The sequence below is a fragment of the Erythrolamprus reginae genome, chromosome 10 (genome assembly GCF_031021105.1).
Source record: "Erythrolamprus reginae isolate rEryReg1 chromosome 10, rEryReg1.hap1, whole genome shotgun sequence".
Taxonomy (NCBI): Eukaryota; Metazoa; Chordata; class Lepidosauria; order Squamata; family Dipsadidae; genus Erythrolamprus; species Erythrolamprus reginae.
The window spans coordinates 12,715,377-12,738,602 of record NC_091959.1 but is presented as its reverse complement, the minus strand read 5'-3'; the positions used below and the strand labels follow the sequence as shown (position 1 = coordinate 12,738,602).

The 23,226-nt window shown below is 43.6% G+C and overlaps 1 protein-coding gene across 1 annotated transcript in view; it reads left to right on the top strand.

Annotated features, from left to right (window-relative positions):
* Window positions 1-22,997, top strand: part of ARNT2 (aryl hydrocarbon receptor nuclear translocator 2) — a 150,089-nt gene extending 127,092 nt beyond the window's left edge. Inside the window, exons 15-19 of the mRNA XM_070762965.1 lie at window positions 11,102-11,201; window positions 14,777-14,915; window positions 15,700-15,865; window positions 21,622-21,758; window positions 22,383-22,997. Coding sequence (XP_070619066.1) covers window positions 11,102-11,201; window positions 14,777-14,915; window positions 15,700-15,865; window positions 21,622-21,758; window positions 22,383-22,481 — 641 coding nt within the window. The 3' untranslated portion in view covers window positions 22,482-22,997. The remainder of the gene's footprint in view (window positions 1-11,101; window positions 11,202-14,776; window positions 14,916-15,699; window positions 15,866-21,621; window positions 21,759-22,382) is intronic.
* Window positions 22,998-23,226: the final 229 nt, after the last annotated feature.

Genomic DNA, 23,226 nt, shown 5'->3' with positions numbered 1-23,226 from the left:
ACTCCCCCATGCCTGGCGGTATAAATGAGTCTTGAGTAGTTTACGAAAGACAGGGAGGGTGGGGGCAGTTCTAATCTCTGGGGGGAGTTGGTTCCAGAGGGCCGGGGCCGCCACAGAGAAGGCTCTTCCCCTGAGGGCCGCCAACCGACATTGTTTAGTCCAGTGTTTCCCAACCTTTTTTGAGCCGCGGCACATTATTCATGTTTTCAAAATTCTGGGGAACACTGAAGGGGGGGGGCGGGGGGGCTAAAGAAAAGTTTGGACAAAAAAAATATCTCTTCCTCCATTTCACTCTATTTCTCCCTCCCTCTTTCTCTCTCTTCCTTCCTTCCCTTCTTTCTCTCCATCCCTCTTTCTTTCTTCCTCTCTTTTTTGCTCTCTTTCTCTCTCCCTCCTTCCCTCCCTCTATGTCTTTCCCTCTCCCTCCTTCCCCCCTTTCTTTCTCTCTCTTGCTTTCTTTCCCTCTCTTTCTCTTGCTTTCTTTCTCTCATTCTCTCTCCCCTCCCTTTTCTCTCTCTCTCTTTCTCTCTCGTTCACCATGCCAGCAACAGAGAGAAAAATAAAGAGCGAGAGAGAGCCGGAGAGAGAGTGGAGTGCGCAGCAGCCATCAGCCTCCTCGCCCTCCCAGACGTCCCCAGCGCCCAGCCTCGCGCCGCCTCCCGTTTGCCCGGCCAAAAGCCACACAGTCCCTGACTCCTGGATCGCTCGCTTCTCCGGCCAGCGCGGTGCTTTCCTGGGCAGATGGCTTTGCTGACCGGAGAAGCGAGCGATCCGGGAGTCCGGGACTGTGTGGCTTTGCGCCATGAAGAGAAAACGGCAGCAGGGAAAAGTCGGCCGTTTTCTCTTCATGGCGCAAAGCCACACAGTCCCGGACTCCCGGATTGCTCGCCCCAAGGCAGGAGGCGGCGGCGTAGGAGAGTGGGCGGATCGGGCGGGCAATGGGGCAGGGCGGAGAAGCCAGGGGCGCGTTTGGCCGGAGGCACCGTGGGGAGGCAGGGGCAGGGAGGTGCGGCAGTAGGTGCCTCCGGCCAAACGCGCCCATGGCTTCTCCGCCCTGCCCCATTGCCCGCCCGATCCGCCCACTCTCCTCCGCCACCTCTCGCCGCGGCACACCTGACGGTGTCTCGCGGCACACTAGTGTGCCGCGGCACACCGGTTGGGAAACGCTGGTTTAGTCGACGGGACCTGGAGAAGGCCAACTCTGTGGGACCTTATCGGTCGCTGGGATTCGTGCGGTAACAGGCAGTTCCTGAGGTACTCTGGTCCATTGCCATGTAGGGTTTTAAAGGTCATGACCAACACTTTGAATTGTGAATGGAAACTGATCGGCAGTTTTATTGCTCTCTGAAGCTGGTTATCTCCAGTGACAAGATTCTAGGAACTTGCAAACGGAACGATCCCCGCCTAGTTATAATGTCACACCTCTTAATTTCTCTACACAAAATACAACCAATATTTATGGCACCTGGCACCGCATTTTTCGGAGTACAAGACGCACCGGAATATAAAGCGCACCTTAGTTTTGGGTGCAGAACCAAACCAGACAGTTATAGAGGTGCAGATGACAGACTCAATTATTCATCTGTAGAACTGTATCAGGAGCTCCTTGGCTAGTTTGAGCCATTAGTTCTGCCAAAGGAGGGGGGGGGATCCCTTTCCTCAGCTGTTCTGTCGGGCTCTCTGGTACACTCCTCCCAAAAATTCACAGGTACAAATTTCAGACACACACACGTTTGAAAATTCAAAACAATGTTCTTTATAATGAAAATTCACTTAAACCAAGCCCTCTTTTGGTATAGCAAAGACCACTGGTCTCCAAACAAACTGGTAATTTGTACAAGTCCCTTATCAGTTCTGAGATACTTAGATTGCAGCTGTGAGGCAATTCACAGTCCTTCTTTCACAAAGTGAAACACACTTTGCTCTGGTTTAGTTTCCAAGCGGGGAAAAATCAACACACCAAAGGTCAAAGTCAATAAAGCAGTCACGAAACACAAGGATCAGATAATCCTCCACAATGGCCAAACCCACAGGCTGCTATTTATAGCAGCCTCACTAATGACCACAGCCCCACCCAACCACAGGTGGCCTCATTTTCTTTGATAATAATCTCTCAGTTGTTGTTGCCCATGCATCGCTCTCCGCATGCGTGGCTGTATCATTAACTCTTGTTCCGAATCCAAGGAGGAGCTAGATAATTGATCACCTTCTGAGCTGTCTGCCACATTCTCCTCCTCCCTGTCACTCATGTCTTCTTGGTCAGAGGAGCCTTCATCAGCAGATTCCACCGGGGGCAAAACAGGCCTGCAGCATGTGGATGTCTCCCCCACATCCACAGTCCTTGGGGCAGGAGCTGGGCCAGAGCTAACCACAACATCAGCGTTATTGTTGAAGGTGAATCCCTACATTCTACTTCAAAACAAGTCCCGGTAGTGCACAAATCGAAAAGCACAACTTTAATAAGATTCTTTCACTCAGTTCTGTGTTCTTGGAATGGAGGTAAAAATTGTAGCATGGCTACAAGGGAAAAAAAATAGGACATTAGAAGACGTAGACTATCCTAGACTTCTTTTCTATAAACTGTTGCTTGGCAGAGAGAGGGCGAGAAGAAAAAGGAAGATATCAGAAAGAAAACTGAGTGGTTTCTACCAATATGCCACATGAATCCCAGCGACCGATTAGGTCCTTCTCTGTGGCGGCCCCGACCCTCTGGAAGCAGCTCCTCTCGGAGATTAGAATTGCCCCTTCTCTCCTTGTCTTTCGTAAACTTCTTAAAACCCACCTCTGCCGCCAGGCATGGGGGAATTGAGACATCTCCCCCTGGTCTATACAGTTTATGCATGGTATGTTTGTGTGTATGTTTTGCTTTTTAATAAGGGGTTTTTAGTGACTTTTAATTATTAGATTTGTTATACAGTGGTACCTCATGATACGAACCCCTCGTCATACGAACTTTTTAAGATACGAACCCAGGGTTCGGAATTTTTTTGCCTCTTCTTACGAACTTTTTTCACCTTACGAACCTGCCGCCGGCCGCTGGGATGCCCCACCTCCAGACTTGAGTTCCTCCCGTTTTTTCCCACCCTGTCCTGCCCCATTCTCCCCTCTGGATCTCCATGGGTTTCCTCCGTTTTTCTCCACTCTTTCCTGCCCCATTCTCCCCTCTGGATCTCCATGGGTTTCCTCCGTTTTTCTCCACTCTTTCCTGCCCCATTCTCCCCCCTGGATCTCCATGGGTTTCCTCCGTTTTTCTCCAGTTTTTCCTGCCCCATTCTCCCCTCTGGATCTCCATGGGTTTCCTCCGTTTTTCTCCACTCTTTCCTGCCCCATTCTCCCCCCTGGATCTCCATGGGTTTCCTCCGTTTTTCTCCAGTTTTTCCTGCCCCATTCTCCCCTCTGGATCTCCATGGGTTTCCTCCGTTTTTCTCCACTCTTTCCTGCCCCATTCTCCCCTCTGGATCTCCATGGGTTTCCTCCGTTTTTCTCCACTCTTTCCTGCCCCATTCTCCCCCCTGGATCTCCATGGGTTTCCTCCGTTTTTCTCCACTCTTTCCTGCCCCATTCTCCCCTCTGGATCTCCATGGGTTTCCTCCGTTTTTCTCCACTCTTTCCTGCCCCATTCTCCCCCCTGGATCTCCATGGGTTTCCTCCGTTTTTCTCCAGTTTTTCCTGCCCCATTCTCCCCTCTGGATCTCCATGGGTTTCCTCCGTTTTTCTCCACTCTTTCCTGCCCCATTCTCCCCTCTGGATCTCCATGGGTTTCCTCCGTTTTTCTCCACTCTTTCCTGCCCCATTCTCCCCTCTGGATCTCCATGGGTTTCCTCCGTTTTTCTCCACTCTTTTCTGCCCCATTCTCCCCCCTGGATCTCCATGGGTTTCCTCCGTTTTTCTCCACTCTTTCCTGCCCCATTCTCCCCTCTGGATCTCCATGGGTTTCCTCCGTTTTTCTGCACTCTTTCCTGCCCCATTCTCCCCTCTGGATCTCCATGGGTTTCCTCCGTTTTTCTCCACTCTTTTCTGCCCCGTTCTCCCCTCTGGATCGCCATGGGTTTCCTCCGTTTTTCTCCACTCTTTCCTGCCCCATTCTCCCCTCTGGATCTCCATGGGTTTCCTCCGTTTTTCTGCACTCTTTCCTGCCCCATTCTCCCCTCTGGATCTCCATGGGTTTCCTCCGTTTTTCTCCACTCTTTTCTGCCCCGTTCTCCCCTCTGGATCGCCATGGGTTTCCTCCGTTTTTCTCCACTCTTTCCTGCCCCATTCTCCCCTCTGGATCGCCATGGGTTTCCTCCGTTTTTCTCCACTCTTTCCTGCCCCATTCTCCCCTCTGGATCTCCATGGGTTTCCTCCGTTTTTCTCCACTCTTTCCTGCCCCATTCTCCCCTCTGGATCTCCATGGGTTTCCTCCGTTTTTCTCCACTCTTTCCTGCCCCATTCTCCCCTCTGGATCGCCATGGGTTTCCTCCGTTTTTCTCCACTCTTTTCTGCCCCATTCTCCCCTCTGGATCTCCATGGGTTTCCTCCGTTTTTCTCCACTCTTTCCTGCCCCATTCTCCCCTCTGGATCTCCATGGGTTTCCTCCGTTTTTCTGCACTCTTTCCTGCCCCATTCTCCCCTCTGGATCTCCATGGGTTTCCTCCGTTTTTCTCCACTCTTTTCTGCCCCGTTCTCCCCTCTGGATCGCCATGGGTTTCCTCCGTTTTTCTCCACTCTTTCCTGCCCCATTCTCCCCTCTGGATCGCCATGGGTTTCCTCCGTTTTTCTCCACTCTTTCCTGCCCCATTCTCCCCTCTGGATCTCCATGGGTTTCCTCCGTTTTTCTCCACTCTTTCCTGCCCCATTCTCCCCTCTGGATCGCCATGGGTTTCCCTCCCCCCACTCCGTTCGCCTCAGCTTCGTCTGCCGGCAGCTTTTTTTTTTAAAGCCTTAATGTTTTGGATTTTCCTAATCGGCTTGCACGCATTATTGGCTTTTCCATTGATTCCTATGGGAAACATTGTTTCATCTTACGAACTTTTCACCTTACGAACCTCCTCCTGGAACCAATTAAGTTCGTAAGATGAGGTATTACTGTACATTGTTTTTATTATTTCTGTGAGCCGCCCCGAGTCTGCGGAGAGGGGCGGCATACAAATCTAATAAATACATACATACATACATACATACATACATACATACATACATACATACATAACGGTCTTGGTATATTTGGGTTTCTTCCCGTGTAGGATTTAGACATTTCTGGCGACGTTTCGACGAGGTCCCACTCATCATCTTCAGGCTGGTGCTTCTGTCCTTGTTCTAGGGCGAACACAGCGAGACCTGAGCTGCCTTCCTTCTATAAATACTGGTGGCTGGGTATGGTTTGATGGCTCAGCAATTGCCTGCTGTGTAGAAACTTCCTGGTGAGTCAGTGGGGTAACACCTGGGGTCCTTGATTTAACTGAGGTATGCTGATTAGTTACAAGTAGCCTGCAAGCTCCAACTACTCAGGATATCACGCCTAATCCACAATAATTAACTAATCAGCATACCTCAGTTACATCAACGACCTTAAACAAAAAAACATATCATAATCATCACCATGTCAATCCTTCAACTAAATGTGATTCCACCAACTAATCAAATCATTAAAACATAGTCACCCAATCTATTTGCTACATTCAAACCAAATCTCCACCCCCAACACTATATATAAGGAACAAATGGCAGTCGCAAACATTCTATATTTACAGCAGCACGAAGCTTATAACTTCAGCCTGATGATGGTGAATGTGATTTCACCGAAACGTAACTCCCAAGAGATTATGCCAAGGAGCTGCAACGTACAATTGGAAAAGTGTTTTTTATTCAACCTGATCTACCTAAATATGGGACAGAGCATACGGCTTCTGCTTTTCAGCCCCAATCCAGAAGCCTTCACAAGCAGTTGCTTTCGCGACAAACTATTTTTGGCAAATATAAATTTTAATTTCAACTGGGGTGGGGGGGTGGAATTAAATTCCTTGCACTTATTTATTTATTTTTTATTTATTTATTTATTCATTTGTCCAATGCACAATACATATTGAAGAGAATAGACATGAAGTAATATATATAAAGATAATCTGTAAAAATAGAGGAGAAGATATATGAAAGGAAGAAAATATATATGATATATGAGATAAAGGAAAGACAATTGGACAGGGGATGAAAGGCACACTAGTGCACTTATGTACGCCCCTTACTGACCTCTTAGGAACCTGGAGAGGTCAATCGTGGATAGTCTAAGGGAGAAATGTTGGGGGTTAGGAGTTGACACTATTGAGTCCGGTAATGAGTTCCACGCTTCGACAACACAATTGTTAAAGTCATATATTTTACAGTCAAGTTTGGAGCGGTTAATATTAAGTTTGAATCTGTTGCGTGCTCTTGTGTTGTTGCGGTTGAAGCGACAAAGGAACTATTTTTTTTGACATAGGATGCAGTTTTAAAAAAAACAGAGGCAAAGTACTTGTTACTTTTACATATTTTGCATAATGTTGATTTTGGATTGACTTTTTCTGAGCCACTGCGTGGAAATAGCTGGAGCTTGCACAGAGAGGCCTATCAGGCTTGGGACATTTGCTCTGCAGCCGTCAAGCACGTATCTTAGCAAGAGTGGGGGTGAATGAAAATATCCCCTATTGCTCCAACCATGTGTTTATAAGGAACAGATCCTGTAAAAAATATCTTTTAAAAAATACAGGGCATTTACTGCATCTCTCAAGTTAGATATAACTCACTTTTCCTTTATCCCTGGCCAAAGAAAAAACAGAAACAAATATCTAAATATCAGAAATCAGATTTGCTATATGTCTTTTTTTGCTTGGCAAACCTGGCTTCTTGGCTTTGGTGCCGTGAGCAAAGACATTTAAATGATGCTGTACAGTCTCTCGGGCTAAATTTGTCATTGATTTCTCAACATCGTGGCACCGTTTCCACATTTTTAAATTGACGCTCGAATCCAAACTTTATTTCTGCCGTTGAGAAGTTCCCATTAAGAAGTGCAATTTGAATTTCAGCTTCGGGGGGTGGAGGCGGGTGAAAATTCTGGATAATAGACAAATGTTTGTTACTATTTTTATTCTGTTTTCTGTCTGGGATGTAATGACAATGATCCCAGATGCTGTTTGTTTCCAGATGTCAAGAAATCTTGATCTGTTGCAGCTGTCTTTAAACTTGCTCTCTCCAATCACGTTGGATTGTTGTTCTGCAAATGTTTAGCCTGCACAGCTATGCTTGCTAAGCATTATGGGAGTTGTAGTCTGGCACATTTTGAGGATGCCCGTTTGGTGAAAGTGCCTATGTTGCTCAATGGTTGAAGGAATGATTAAACGATTAATTTAAATGATTAAAGGCTGGGAGACTAAAACGTCTGAAAAACGGTTGCAGAAATTGATTGATTATTTTTATTTATTTATTTATTTACTTATTTATTTACTTATTTACTTATTTATTTACTTATTTACAGTACTTATTTACTTATTTATTTACTTATTTATTTACTTATTTACGTATTTATTTACTTATTTATATTTATTTATTTATTTATTTATTAGATTTGTATGCCGCCCCTCTCCGTAGACTCGGGGCGGCTAACAACAGCAAAAAGACAATATGAACAAATCTAATATTAAAAGTAATGTAAAAAAACCCCAATTTAAGAAACCAATCATACATACAGACATACCATGCATAAATTTTATAAGCCTAGGGGGAAGGGAATATCTCAATTTCCCCATGCCTGACGACAGAGGTGGGTTTTAAGGAGCTTACGAAAGGCAAGGAGGGTGGGGGCAATTCTAATCTCTGGGGGGAGTTGGTTCCAGAGGGCCGGGGCCGCCACAGAGAAGGCTCTTCTCCTGGGTCCCGCCAAGCGGCATTGTTTAGTTGACGGGACCCGGAGAAGACCCACTCTGTGGGACCTAACTGGTCGCTGGGATTCGTGCAGCAGAACATAGAAAGACAAAACAACAATGCAGGATTTACAGAATGTATATACATGTAAATCTATAAGTGAGAAAAAAAAGAATAATAAGAAGAAAGAGAATGGTAACATATATACACTCATAACAAAAATAAAGCGTTATGCTTTATACATGGGTTATTTTGGTATCAGAGCTTGATATTTACACCTGCTAAATTTTCCCTTTGTTAAGTGTTACAATTGTTAATTGACTTTTCCGTCATATCCTCTGAGAGGGGCGGCATACAAATCTAAATAATAAATAAATAAATAAATAAATAAATATCCATTTTTGTGAGATTATTTTCATTTTCTCTATTTTCTCTATTGTATAATAGTGCCTTATAATAACAATATTTCCTCTTATTAACATTGACATCCTTAATATCACCACCAGCTCATTCTGGAAAAGAGAAGACCGGAATTTGACCTTCCTTAATCCTAATCTGTCGCTCTACTTCTAACAACATAGCCAGTTTTGTTTAGCAAAAGCGAAATCTGGCCAAGATTTTCAAAGCTTATCCCAAGAGTCAATTATAAATACAATGTCTTTAGACAGTAGTTTGCAACATCTTGGGTGGATTTGTAATTTGGTACAGCTTTGCCATTGTTCTTCAAGCCATGGCTTGCGGCCAAAATAAATAAGGTTAAACTGAGCTGAACTCTGCTTTCCTGGTCAGCAACTTCATGAACTTGCTGTATTCATGGGTTGCTCCCACAAAAGGAAGGAAAGAAGTAATGGGATGTCCTTGGTGAACCTTTTTTTAAAAAAATTACATAATTCAGAGGTTTACTCGTATTTCTGCCTGCATTTGACCCTTACTTCTGAAATCCCGATTTTGCAATTTATGGTGAGAGGATGAGGTACAATTGCACAAGTCCAAAGTTTGCAATTCAGACATCAGCACTCCGTTGATCAAGAAGAGGGTTTCTCACCATGTGATCCAACCTAGGAAAGATGTAATGTGCCATAGACCCCATAATCTCCCTAATGGGATTCTTGTGAGCAGTCAAATGAAGAGGAAGGACCATCGAAACATAGAACAGTGATTTTCAACCTTTTTTGAGCCGCGGCACATTTTTGACATTTACAAAATCCTGGGGCACACCACCAACCAAAATGACACCCTAAGACACTCTCCTCTCTTTTTCCATCCCTGTCTCCTCCCCACCCTTGTGTGTGTGTGTGTGTGTGTATACACACTCTTGAACCATTTCCAAAAACAGGTGAGGGCTGGGGGGTTTTCTCTCTTATTCTTTGGGTGCTTTTTATCATATGCTTTAAATCCAGAGTCACTTCTCTCTCTCTTTTGTTTCTCTCTCTTTCCTCTCATTCTCTGTCTCAATCATTTTCTCATTTCTCTTTTTTCCTCCCCTTTTTGCTCATTTCTCTCTTTCTCTCTCTCCCTTCCTCTTCTTTACTCTCTCTCTCTTGCCTTCTTTCTCTCTCACGCTTGCTTTCTCTCTTGCTTTCTCTCTCTCTCTCTTTCTCTCTCTCTTTCTCTCTCTCTCTCTTTCTTTCTCTCTCTTTCTCGCTCTCTTTCTCACTCTCACTCTCTCAGCAAAAAGTTGGGAGACTGGAACCTGAGCTTCCTTCTTTGCGGCACACCTGATCATGTCTCACGGCACACTGGTTGAAAAACACTGACATAGAAGACTGACGGCAGAAAAAGACCTCATGGTCCATCTAGTCTGCCCTTATACTATTTCCTGTATTTTATCTTACAATGGATATATGTTTATCCCAGGCATGTTTAAATTCAGTTACTGTGGATTTACCCACCACGTCCGCTGGAAGTTTGTTCCAAGGATCTACGACCAATTCCAAAAAAGTGAAACTTTTTCCTTGGGGCTTGAAAGAGAGAAGCAGTCATCCGTAGACATAACCTGTTTACTGAATGAATGTATTTAATGGCTTTGCAGAGAATTTTAAAGCATAAAATAACCATACAGTAAGGTTTGGTCAGTATGACAGGCCACAAAAAATAAACCATATACAGTGATCCCTCGTTTTTCGCAGGGGATGCGTTCCAAGACCACCCGTGAAAAACAAATTTCCGTGAAGTAGAGGAAAGATATTTTTTATGTATTTAACGAGTATTTGGACTTTTAAAACCCACCCTTTGCATTAAACAGTCATTCTATAATGTTTCTCAGTTGGAACTACATGTGATATCCTACCAGTAGAGTACAGTAGTGCCGTAGAAGAATTTTATGAATTTTTAATGGATTTGAAATTTTTAATGGTGATGTTGCTACTGTTGTGTTTTGTTGTTAAAGATGAGAAGAGATTCAGAAATATGAAACAGCATTTGTTGGCTGTATGTCGTCTGGCAGGACCCAGGGGAAGAGCCTTCTCTGTGGCGGCTCCAACCCTCTGGAATCAACTCCCCCCAGAGATTAGGACTGCCCCCACCCTCCTTGCCTTTCGTAAACTCCTTAAAACCCACCTCTGTCATCAGGCTTGGGGGAACTGAGACATCGCCCCCTTGCCTATGTAGTTTTGTGCATGATATGACTGTGTGTATGTATTTTAGATATTGGGGTTTTCTTTTTAGACTTTTTAATGTAAAAACTGTTATTTTAGATTTTAAATTATTAGATTTGTTGCCATGTATTGTTTTTATCACTGTTGTGAGCCGCCCCGAGTCTACGGAGAGGGGCGGCATACAAATCTAATAAATAATAATAATAAATAATGATTAGATTAGATTAGATTACCAATGCAGACTGCGGAGTGTTGGAGTAACATGGGCATACTTAGAGAAGCCCATGATTGCTCTCGCAGCTGCATTCTGCACGATCTGAAGTTTCCGAACATTCTTCAAAGGTAGCCCCATGTAGAGAGCATTACAGTAGTCGAACCTCGAGGTGATGGGGGCATGAGTGACTGTGAGCAGTGACTCCCGATCCAGATAGGGCCACAACTGGTGCACCAGGCGAACCTGGGCAAACGCCCCCCTTGCCACTGCTGAAAGATAATACTCATGTAATGAGGGTTAGGTGCAGGATATGGTGACGAAGCCAATTTGGCAGCCACAGTGGTAGGATTGGAGCTAAACCTGTATGATGGTTGCCTTGTTTTTAATTGTCACTTTCTCTTGGTTGCACTTACAGCAGATAAAAAGATGATGCCTTCAGCTTCCACAACAGGAAACCAGCAGATCTACTCTCAAGGGAGCCCTTTTCAACCAGGACATTCTGGGAAATCTTTCAGGTACTGCGATTAATGGCAGAATGAATAATGTCAGCGAATCAACACTTGGCCTACATTGAGGTGTTGGTTATGACCTATAAAGCCCTTCATGGCACCGGGCCAGTCTATCTCAGGGACCGCCTTGTGCCACACGAATCCCAGCGACCAATTAGGTCCCACAGAGTTGGCCTTCTCCGGGTCCCGACAACTTAACAATGTCGTTTGGCGGGACCCAGGGGAAGAGCCCTCTCTCTGGTGGCCCCGGCCCTCTGGAACCAACTCCCCCCAGAGATTAGAATTGCCCCCACCCTCCTTGCCTTTCGTAAGCTCCTTAAAACCCACCTCTGCCATTAGGCATGGGGGAACCGAGATATTCTTTCCCCCTAGGCCTTTACAATTTATGCATGGTATGTCTATGTTTGATTGGTTTTATAACAAGGGTTTTTAGCTGTTTTAATATTGGATTCACATGCTGTTTTTATCACTGTTGTTAGCCGCCCCGAGTCTATGGAGAGGGTCGGCATACAAATCCGATAGATAGATAGATAGATAGATAGATAGATAGATAGATAGATAGATAGATAGATAGACAGACAGACAGACAGACAGACAGACAGACAGACAGACAGACAGACAGACAGACAGACAGACAGACAGACAGACAGACAGACAGACAGAGCAAGCATTAGTGAATAGGATCTTTTGGGAATAGGATCTATTAGGGAAAACTGGAGCTCAGAAATAGCCAGATTCAACATATAGCTATATCAATAGAAGAGAATATTTGTAGCTCAGGTTTCAAATGAGAAGTCCTTGGTCGTCCCTGAGCTTGGGTGTTTTCATGCAGACATTTCATTATCTAACCAAGTAATACCATCAGTGTTTACTTATTGATTGTATTTATCTGGGTGCTAATCTCTGCTTAACTGAGTATCCTAGCACTGTTGATGTTACCTAGTTGGGTAATGAAATGTCTACCAAGAAAACAACCAAGTTCATTAAATTCCAGGGACCCCACACCCTACAACAATGTTGGTTGGTGGGGCCGCGGGGAAGAGCCTTTTCTGTGGCAGCTCCAAACCTTTGGCATCAACTGTCCCTGGAGATTTGCACTATCCCTGCCCTACCAGCCTTCCGGAAAGCCATTAAGACCTGGATTTTCCAGCGGGCCTGGGACCATAAATCCCAGTGGCCGATCAGGTCCCACAGAGTCGACCAGACAATGTTGTCTGGTGGGGCCTAGGGGAAGAGCCTTCTCTGTGGCGGCCCCAGTCCTCTGGAATCAGCTCCCTCCAGATATTCGAACTGCCTCCATCCTCCTCGCCTTTCGCAAGAGCCTTAAGACCTATCTATGTCTCCAGGCATGGGGCAACTGGCACGTGCTCCCCCCTTCTGACCATTAAAAGTTATGTGTGTTTATGATTGTTAATATTGATTGTTCATATTATTATTATTATTATTATTATTATTATTATTAATTAGATTTTAAGATAGATAATGGGTTTTAGTCATAGTTTTAATTATTAGATTTGTACCTTTATTGTTCTTATTGTTGTTGTGAGCTGCCCCGAGTCTCCGGAGAGGGGCGGCATACAAGTCTAATACATTATGATTATGATTATGATATCAAATTTCATGGGAAATTTTTCGGGGCTCGGGTTCTTAAGTAGAAAATGGTTCTTAAGTAGAGGCAAAAAAATCTTGAACACCCGGTTCTTATCTAGAAAAGTTCTTAAGTAGAGGCGTTCTTAAGTAGAGGTACCACTGTATTTGGGAAAGTTAAGCCAATACTTATTAAAAGTTAGAATTAAATTTTGGATTAATCTGATAGAGACCCATAAGACAAAATTAGACTTTTTACTGACTGCAGCTTTTTGCTTTTGGCGATATATATACCTGGAATAAAGAGCTCTTTTTTTCCTATGTAAATGTTAAAAATAATGAGAATTTTTGGAAAAACCACTGGTGTTTCTTTTTTTAAATTTGAATATATAGCATCAATCTGCTAGTTATTAGGTGAGTTAGAATGAAAGACACTCTGGGAAAGGTAAGAGAGGGTTGAAGAGGAAATAGAGGGAGAGGAAGAGAAGGAGAGAGAGAGAAGGAGGAATAAGAGGAAAGTAAGTAGGAGGAGAAGACACAGAGATGGGAAGATCGGTGTTGGATTAGAAGAGGGTGGAATAAGATATGAACTTTTGAACAATGGATAAAAATGTGTAACTAAGCATGTTGTTTGTAATATTGGAAGGTATATACATGTTAACTTCAATCAATATCAATATCAACTTTATTTGATTAGTCAATCAACCATATCAAAGCGAGGAAAAGGACCACATCGGTCATCATAAAACTGTGACTGGTTAAAATACAATAAAATTGGCTAAAATAGAGGGAATTTGAATAAATAATAAGTTAAAATGCAGTATAATATGCTAAAATTGAGTAGTAAAACATGAGAATATAACTCATGCAAAGGATTATATTAAACAAATCTAAGATACTGATATAAAATATTAAGTGAGTTCATCTCCTTTGCATGCCACCCCAATATGTTCTGTAAAACGTATTCTCATCTGAACAGCCCTGACTATAAACTTAGCGGTTCTAGAAACTACATATATATTTGTGCCCTGAAGAAAATATGATAATTGTTTATGATGTATGATTTTGTCAAGTAGGGGCTGTAAATACTGAGGTCTTACTGGGGAGTATAGTTTACAATTGAGTAGCACATGTGCAATGTCTTCTATTTCTGGTGCACCGCAAATGCATGTTCTCTCAAAATATGGTACTTGGTGGAATCGTCCATATTTGACCATAGAATCTAACTGCTCAAATCTTGCTCTAGTGAGAGCTTAGCCTAGTGGTTCCTTCACAGTGTACTGATTATCGTTAACTTGATATGTGAGAAAGTGAAGAAGAAAAAAAACATTTTTTTAAAAAAAATTGTATCAAGTGCAAAGAGCACCAAAGACATCACATACGATGACAGTACAGTGATACCTCATCTTACAAACTCCTCATCATACAAACTTTTCGAGATACAAACCTGGGGTTTAAGATTTTTTTGTCTCTTCTTACAAACTATTTTCACCTTACAAACCCACCGCCGCCGCTGGGATGCCCCGCCTCCGGACTCCCGTTGCCAGTGAAGCACCTGTTTTTGCGCTGCTGGGATTCCCCTTGAGGCTCCCCTCCATGGGAAACCCCACCTCCGGATTTCCGTTGCCAGCGAAGGGCATGTTTTTGCAATGCTGGGATTCCCCTGCTGGGATTCCTCTGCAGCATCGCAAAAACACAGAAGTCCGGAGGTGGGGTTTCCTATGGAGGGGAACCTCAGGGGAATCCCAGCAGCGCAAAAATGGGTGCTTCGGCTGGCAAAAGGGGTGAATTTGGGGCTTGCACGCATTAATTGCTTTTCCATTGATTCCTATGGGAAACCTTGTTTTGTCTTACAAACTTTTCACCTTAAGAACCTCGTGCCGGAACCAATTAAGTTTGTAAGACAAGGTAGCACTATATATCTGCACGGGTCCTTGTAGAATGAAGGACTAGAGGTCGAGCAATCTTCTATCTTATCACTTTCTTCTTTGCAGCTCATCTGTAGTCCATGTGCCCGGTGTCAACGACATCCAGTCCTCTTCATCAACAGGACAGAACTTGTCACAGATTTCTCGGCAGTTAAATCAAAGTCAAGTTACCTGGACAGGAAGTCGCCCTCCATTTTCCGGACAGGTAGGTCACTGCATATCAGACATTAATACAACAGTACAAGTTCTTACCCTCGGGTGCTTTGGAGAACAAGAAGCAATGGGTGGAAACTAAACAAGGAGAGAAGCAACTGAGAACTAAGGGAAAATTTCCTGACAGTAGAACAATTAACCAGTGGAACAGCATGCCTCCAGAAGTTGTAAAATACTCCAACACTGGAAGTTTTTAAGAAGATGTTGGATAACCATTTGTCTGAAGTAGTTTCCTGCTTAAGGAAGGGGGGGGGGACCTAGAAGACCTCAAAGGTCCCTTCCAACTCTGTTGTTGTTGTTGTTGTTGTTGTTGTTATTCCCCGAGGACAATGTTGTCTGGTGGGACCCAGGGGAAGAGTCTTCTCTGTGGTGGCTCCGACCCTCTGGAACCAGCTCCCCCCAGAGATTAGGATTGCCCCCACCCTCCTTGCCTTTCGTAAACTCCTTAAAACCCACCTCTGCCGTCAGGCATGGGGGAATTGAAATATCTCCCCCTTGCCCATGTAGTTTTGGTCTATGATTGATTGTGTTCTTGTTTTTTTAATATACATTGGGGTTGCTTTTATGGACTTTTTAACCTAAAACTGTAAATTAGATTGCTAAATATTAGATTTGTTACTATGTACTGTTTTTGCCATTGTTGTGAGCCGCCCAGAGTCTGCGGAGAGGGGCGGCATATAAATCCAATAAATCTAATCTAATGGGTATCGTTGTTGTTGTTATTTTGAGAAATATGGACAGATATGTCATCTCTTTTGGGTTTACTCTCCATTCAGCAAATCCCTTCGCAAGCCAGCAAGACACAGTCGTCGCCCTTTGTGATTGGATCCAGCCATACTTACCCTGCTGACCCAGCTTCCTTCAGCCCCCTTTCCAGTCCAGCTACGTCTTCTCCAAGTGGAAACGCCTATTCTAGCCTCGCTAACAGGACAACGGGCTTCGGTAAGAAAGGCAGTTGATCATAACTGCATTGGTGCATTAATATACAGTGATACCTCGTCTTCCAAATGCCTTGTCATACAAACGTTTCGAGATACAAACCCGGGGTTTAAGATTTTTTTGCCTCTTCTTACAAACTATTTTCATCTTACAAACCCACCACCATTGCTGGGATGCCCCGCCTCCGGACTTCCATTGCCAGCGAAGCGCCCGTTTTTGCACTGCTGGGATTCCCCTGAGGCTCCACTCCATTGGAAACCCCACCTCTGGACTTCCATGTTTTTGTGATGCTGACGGGGAATCACAGAAGCGCAAAAATGGGTGCTTCACTGGCAACGGAAGTCCGGAGGTGGGGTTTCCCAGCGAGGGGAGCCTCAGTGAAATCGCAGCATCGCAAAAACAGAGAGGTCCGGAGGTGGGGCTTCGAGGACATCAGTGTTTTTGCGATGCTGCGATTTCACTGATGCTCCCTTCACTGGGAAACCCCACCTCCGAACTTCCGTTGCCAGCGAAGCTCTTGTTTTTGCAATGCTGGGATCCCCCTGCTGGGATTCCCCTGCAGCATCGTAAAAACACAGAAGTCTGGAGGTGGGGTTTCCCATGGAGGGGAGCCTCAGGGGAATCTCAGCAGTGCAAAAATGGGCGCTTCGGCTGGCAAAAGGGGTGAATTTTGAGCTTGCATGCATTAATCGCTTTTCCATTGATTCCTATGGGAAACATTGTTTCGTCTTACAAACTTTTCACCTTAAGAACCTCGTCCTGGAACCAATTAAGTTTGTAAGACGAGGTATCACTGTACAGGGAGTCCTTGACTTAGCCCAGGAATTTCTGTTCCTAAGTGTTGTGGTTGGCTTTCGCCCAGCTCCTGCCCAAGGAATGTGGAGGTGGATGTGGGGGAAACATCCACATGCCACAGGTCTGTTTTGCTCCCGATAGAATCTCCTGACGAAGGCTCCTCTGACGAAGGAAGCGTGAGTAGCAGGGAAGGGAGGAGTTTGGCAGACAGCCCAGGAGGAGATCAATCATCTTTATCATCCCTGGATTCTGAACAAGAACTTATGACAGACCCACGCATGCGTAGAGTGATGCATAGGAGAGAACAACTGAAGGATTATTACAGGAGATAAGTGAGGCCACCTGTGGTTGGACGGGGCTGCTGCAATTAGTGCTACAGATAAAAAGAACAGCATGCAGGTTTAGCCTTGTGGAAGTTTATCTGATTCATAGTTTCATCAAGATCGTGGTTTTGCTGTTTCCCTGTTCAAGACTGTGTGTGGACTTTCTGGACTTTGGAATTTGGACCCAATTTCCCAGTTACTGGGTGAGAAATTGGATTGCATTTAACCTGTGCCTTGTGTGTACCAGAAAATCCCTTTGACATTTAAAAAGGGAGTTTTTTCTGCTTTTCTGTTGATAAAGACTTTTGGTTTTCCTTCTATCGTGTGGTATGTGTCTTTCTGGACTAATTACCCTGTAATTACGGGCGGTTGGGACACGCCAGCAGAACACTAAGTGAGATATTTGTTAAGTTGAGTTTTGGTCCCATTTTATGACCATTCTCACTGCAGTTGTTAAATTAGCAACAAGGCTGTGTTAATGACACAAATCTAGCTTCCCCGTTGACTTTGCTCATCAGAAGATTACAGTCGTTGATCACAGGACCCCGTCATAAATGGGAATCAGTTGCCAAGCCTCTGGATTTTGATCACCTGATCTTGGTGAGGCTTCAGGGGGTTACCTTTTTACTCATTGTATTGAGAAAACTGGATAAATTGTCAAAAAGAAACAGAGCAAGATTAGTATACATAAGGTGTTGCATCATAGAACTAACAGATATTAACTGTCAGTTGGGTTTCAAGGGTTTTTTTACTACCAGTTTTGGTGGTTGTGGCAGGGGAAGGGTACTGCAAAATCCCCATTTCCTCCCCACTCCAGAGAAAGGATACTGCAAAATAATAATAATAATAATAATAATAATAATAATAATAATAATGATGATGATGATGATGTATTAGATTTGTATGCCGCCTCTCTCTGAAGACTCGGGGCAGCTCACAACAATAATAAAAAACAATATTATAGCGAAACTATAAGCTCTATATGCACCCCACTCTAGGGGAGGGATACTTCAAATCCCCATTCCCTCCCCACTGCAAGGAAAAGATACTGCAAAATCTCCATTCCTTCCAATCAGCTGGGATTCGGGAGGCAGATAATAGACGAGGGCAGGGCCAGTCGTAGATGGTATTTAACAGTTCTCCAAACTATTATTTATTTATTTATTCATTCATTCATTCATTCATTCATTCATTCATTCATTTATGTATTTATTTCCAAAACACAATGAGGGTTTTAGTGGGTATATATCTATATACACATAGTAAAATACATGATGAAGGTTATAGAGGAGATACTCATATTAAAATATATCTAAGAAAGAATAGAAAAGAAGACATAGGAATAGAACATATCAATGAAAGAATAGAAGAAGAGATATAGGAATAGAAGAAAGGTATAGGAGATATAGGAGAGCAATAGGGCAGGGGACGGAAGGCACTCTAGTGCACTTGTACTCGCCCCTTAGGAATCTGGATAGGTCAACCGTGGCTAATCCAAGGGTAAAGTGTTGGGGGTTTGGGGATGACCCTATGGAGTCCGGTAATGAGTTACACGCTTCAACAACTCGGTTACTGAAGTCATATTTTTTACAGTCAAGTTTGGAGCGGTTAATATTAAGTTTAAATCTGTTATGTGCTCTTGTGTTGTTGTGGTTGAAGCTGAAGTAGTCGCCGACAGGCAGGACGTTGCAGCATATGATCTTGTGGGCAATACTTAAATCTTGTTTTAAGGCATCTTAGTTCTAAACTTTCTAGGCCCAGGATTGAAAGTCTAGTCTCATAGGGTATTCTATTTCGAGTGGAGGAGTGAAGTTCTCCAGAACTGGGCAGAACCTGCTGAAACCCAACACTCTGGTCAGTTTGGGGTAGTAGTTAAAGTCACTAATCTACAAACTGGGAGACTGTGAATTCTAGTCCCACTAGACAGGTCCTTTCTCAGCTCTAAGAGGCAGAAGGCAAATCAATATTCGGAAAATATTGTCTAGAACTTGGTGACTTTAAGATATGAGTTCTTCAACTGCCAAAATTCTCAACGCTGGCTGGGGAATTTTGAGGGCTAAAGTCCCACATGTCTTAAAGTTGCCAAGTTTGAGAGAGAGAGAAAAACACCCACTGGTCTAGAAGATTTAACTCCACGACCCCTATCAAAGGTTATCTTTATTACTCTTGGCACTTTCCAAGAACACTGGCCTTTACAAGCCCTTTTTCAGGAATGAAACACTGAACAGACTTTTCCAAAAGTGATGCTAGCCAAAATATAAAACTTGAACTCTCTGTGCATAAGGGCATTGAGATTGCAAAGAAAATAGACTTAAGAATTCTGGCTGGCTAATAGCCCAGTATTCTTCCAGGCTGATTTCTTTTCTTCTGACAATTTGCTCCTGTTTGAATTTTTTTAAAAAACACCGCATAAAAAAGTGGGGGGGGGTGGCTGTTGAACAGGACGTGTTTTGCAGCAGAGGCGGAGTAACGACACGGACACAAAGAGCTGGATTTAAAATGGGTCATTTTTATTAATTAAATTTGCATAATTTATTCAAATAAATTAGCATAAATTAACTATAACCCTAAACAAGGACCCACAGGGTCAAACAATTGCTTCCGGGGCGGAAAATGACATCAGAAAAACCTCCGGGGCAACTTATGGGCGTAGCTCCATGCTGATCCAGGTGAGGGGCCACACCCTCACCTGAATCTCTGCCATGCACTTGCATGTGGGAGGTCCCGCCGTCTAACCCCTACAAGGGGAAGGAAATGGGCAGGACCCAAAGACTGGTTCACCCAATTGCTCAGGTCGTTTCCACCATGAGCCTTTGGAGAGAACCTGTCAATCATCCCCAAAGATGCCCAGCAGAGAACACGCAGTTGCTAAACACCACCCAGTTTTCCGCCCCTAACCTGCCCATCCAAATGACCAAAGGTAAGCCAATTAACCTAACTGGGGGGCGAAGCACCCCCTAACCGCATATCCGCCACCGCAGTGTGGAATAGGCGAAAAAACGGTAGCAGGAAATCCCGAGACTACCAAAAATTCCTATTCGGCCCCCCTAAGGGCGATCCACAGTGGCACACTGAAAGATAGGGAGGGCGGGTGGGTGTTCGCTTCGTCGTCCAGGGCGAAAAGGAAGGCCCTGAAGCCTGTCCAGCCCTTTTATAGGGCTGGCAGGCTCCGCCCCCTGGACGACGTGATCGGCTAGGCCGAAGCCTGCCGAAGCCGGCCAAGATCTCGCGAAATCTCGCGAGATCTCGGCCTTTCCAAGATGGCGGCGACGCCGAGGGCCATGTCTCCCTGGCCCTGCAGCAAAACGGGCCGGGGAGTGAAGCACCGGCCAGGTAGTCAATACAGCAAATTGAAGCACTATCTCTGTCCGAGACAGATTTTACTGAAAATTCAGAACAGGGTGTGTGTGAAAATGCCAGAAACAAAAGGTGAAGAGAGAGCATGTAAACATCAAAGCCTACACCAAGCAAAATATCTGCGGTTTTCTTTCATTTTTTGTCTACAATGAATTATTCCAGCCTAAGGCAAGGAGAAAGGGAAACAAAACTTGATTTAGCCATTCCGGACACTGAATCTAATGTCTAGCATTTGTGTTTTCAGGACACTGGTTCTTCTCATTCAAAAATGACCCGCAGGACTTGTTTTGAAAAGATCAACATCAAACGATGTTTATCTGCAGAAGAACCCCATGCTGATAATTATACCATTGTTTGTATTGTTAATATAATAATTAATATAAAAAGTAGGCCTTTGGGACTACATTCACAACTAGAAAAGTTGCCGCAAGTTTTTAATTCTTATTTTAATAAAGAGGTTTAATGTTCTCCTTTGGGAAGAGTGAACATACAGTTTTGAAGGTGAAACTCTTATTGTTTATCGCTGGTTGATTTGTTCACAAAACGACGGCTTTGGAAGGAGAAAAGACTTAGAAGGATAATGTATTCTGGCAGCTGGTATCTTGTAGCTAACAGATTCAGTCCAATACCCACCCATCCATCCATCCCTCCCTCCCTCCCTCCATCCATCCATCCATCCATCCATCCATCCATCCATCCATCCATCTATCTATCTATCTATCTATCTATCTATCTATCTATCGTCTGCCTTTTTATCTAACTACCTATCTCTCCTATGTATATCTATCTGCCCTCCTGCCTGCCTATCTATCCACCAACCCACCCACCCACCTACCAATCCATCTATCCATCTATCCATCTATCCATCCATCCATCCATCCATCCATCCATCCATCCATCCATCCATCCATCCATCTATCTATCTATCTATCTATCTATCTATCTATCTATCATATTTATATGCTGCTCATTCCAAAAATGGACTCAAGTGACATAAATACAACAATAGTAAAATCCTCAGAGAGGAGGCGACATATAAATCCAAATAACTAAATAACTAAATAAGATACAATCAGAATACACAATAAAATCAGTAATATAATAAAACAATAATATCCTAAAAGAACCATACATTTATTATTTATTTTATTTATTTATTATTTAAATTTGTATGCCGCCCCTCTCCGCAGACTTGGGGCGGCTAGTCAATTTAATTTCCAGACTAAAATTATCATTTTGTTTCTCTAACAAGAATCACCGCAATGGTTTTCTTTTGTTTTCCAGCGGAGAGCAGCCAAAGTAGTGGGCAGTTTCAAGGACGACCTTCGGAGGTCTGGTCCCAGTGGCAAAGCCAGCACCATAACCAGCAAAACAGTGAGCAGCATCCTCACCAGCAAACTAGCCAGACAGAAGTGTTCCAGGTAAGTGAGAATCACCTAAAAACGTTTTGGGCACCATTGTTCTAGCGTTAGGGACTCCATAGGGTCATTGAATTGGAAGGAGGCATAGCAACACTTGGATCCAACTTCTGCTTGCTGTTGGATTTCATGTTAAAGCAGTGGGCAGCATAGAATTCCCAAAAACAGGAGATCATGGCTGACTCATAGCTAGCCTTGGGTAGCTGATGAAGGATACCTGGTACAGCTATTCTTGGTCTTACTTTTATTTTGAAAGCATCTCTTTCCCATTTGCTCTGCTCCTTTTTCAGTTAAATCCTTCAGTTAACACTTTGTTTTGTGTTAGCCTTGAACTTGCAGAAATTTCTTTTAGTTAATGTTATACCTAGATACTTTACTTTCTTTACAGTTTGAATTCCTACATTTCTCTCTAATTCTTGCTCTTGTTTTAGGTTCATTTTTTTGGTTATAATTTTAGTTTTTAGTTTGTTGATTTTTAGACCTGCCACCTCTCCATATCGTTTTATTTCTTCCATTAAATGTTCACCTACTTCTGTTGGTTCGTCCATTATAAATACTAGATCGTCCACAAAGGCCTGTACTTTGAATTCACTTTTTTTTTTTTGCTTTTTCGTTCTTCTACTACAGGATATGCTACCTATTCCAGGGGATCCAACCCAAGGCACTGGCAATTACAACATAGAAGACTTTGCAGATTTGGGCATGTTTCCACCATTTTCTGAGTAAATGTATCTTGCCAGGGTTGGCAACCTACTCTGTCGCAGGGTTGGAGAAAAACCTACTGATGTAGCCTGGCCTCTGGTTTTTGTTTGTCCATTTGTTTGTTGGTGTTAACATTGTCCTAGAAGCTCTTATACAAGAAGCCTCCATTCTTTTCTTCGAGGTAACTTGCTCTCCCTTCCCTGTGTTAACCATGCAAGTTCTAATAATTTACGACTTACGACTACAATTGAGCTCAAAATTTACGTTGTTAAGTAAGTCTCATTTGTGATGTGAATTTTGCCCCGTTTTACGATATTTTTTCTTGCCACAACCGTTAAGCGAATTACTGCAGTTGAAAACATAAAACGGCTAAATTAATCTGGTCCCGTCCTCCCCCGACTGCTTGTCAGACGTTTGCAAAAGGGGATCCCATGACTCCGGAATCCTGCAATGGTCGTAAGTCTGAACCAGTTGGCAAGCATTTGAATTTTGATCACACGATCGTAGGGATGTTGCATAGGTTGTAACTGTAAAAAAAAAAAATGGTCGTAAGTCTCTTTTTTCCAATGGCGTTGCAACTTTGAACGCTCACTAAGTGAAGTGTTGTAAGTTGAGGACTATCTGTATTTCATTGCCATTGGCAGAAGAGGTGAGGGTTGGGTGGGTGAAGATAAAAGGGGACAAAAGAATAGGGAGGCATTGTGATTTTTTTTCCCTGAGCTCTTAACATCAGACTGTGAAGCATTGCTAATTTCCCATTTCCAAACAA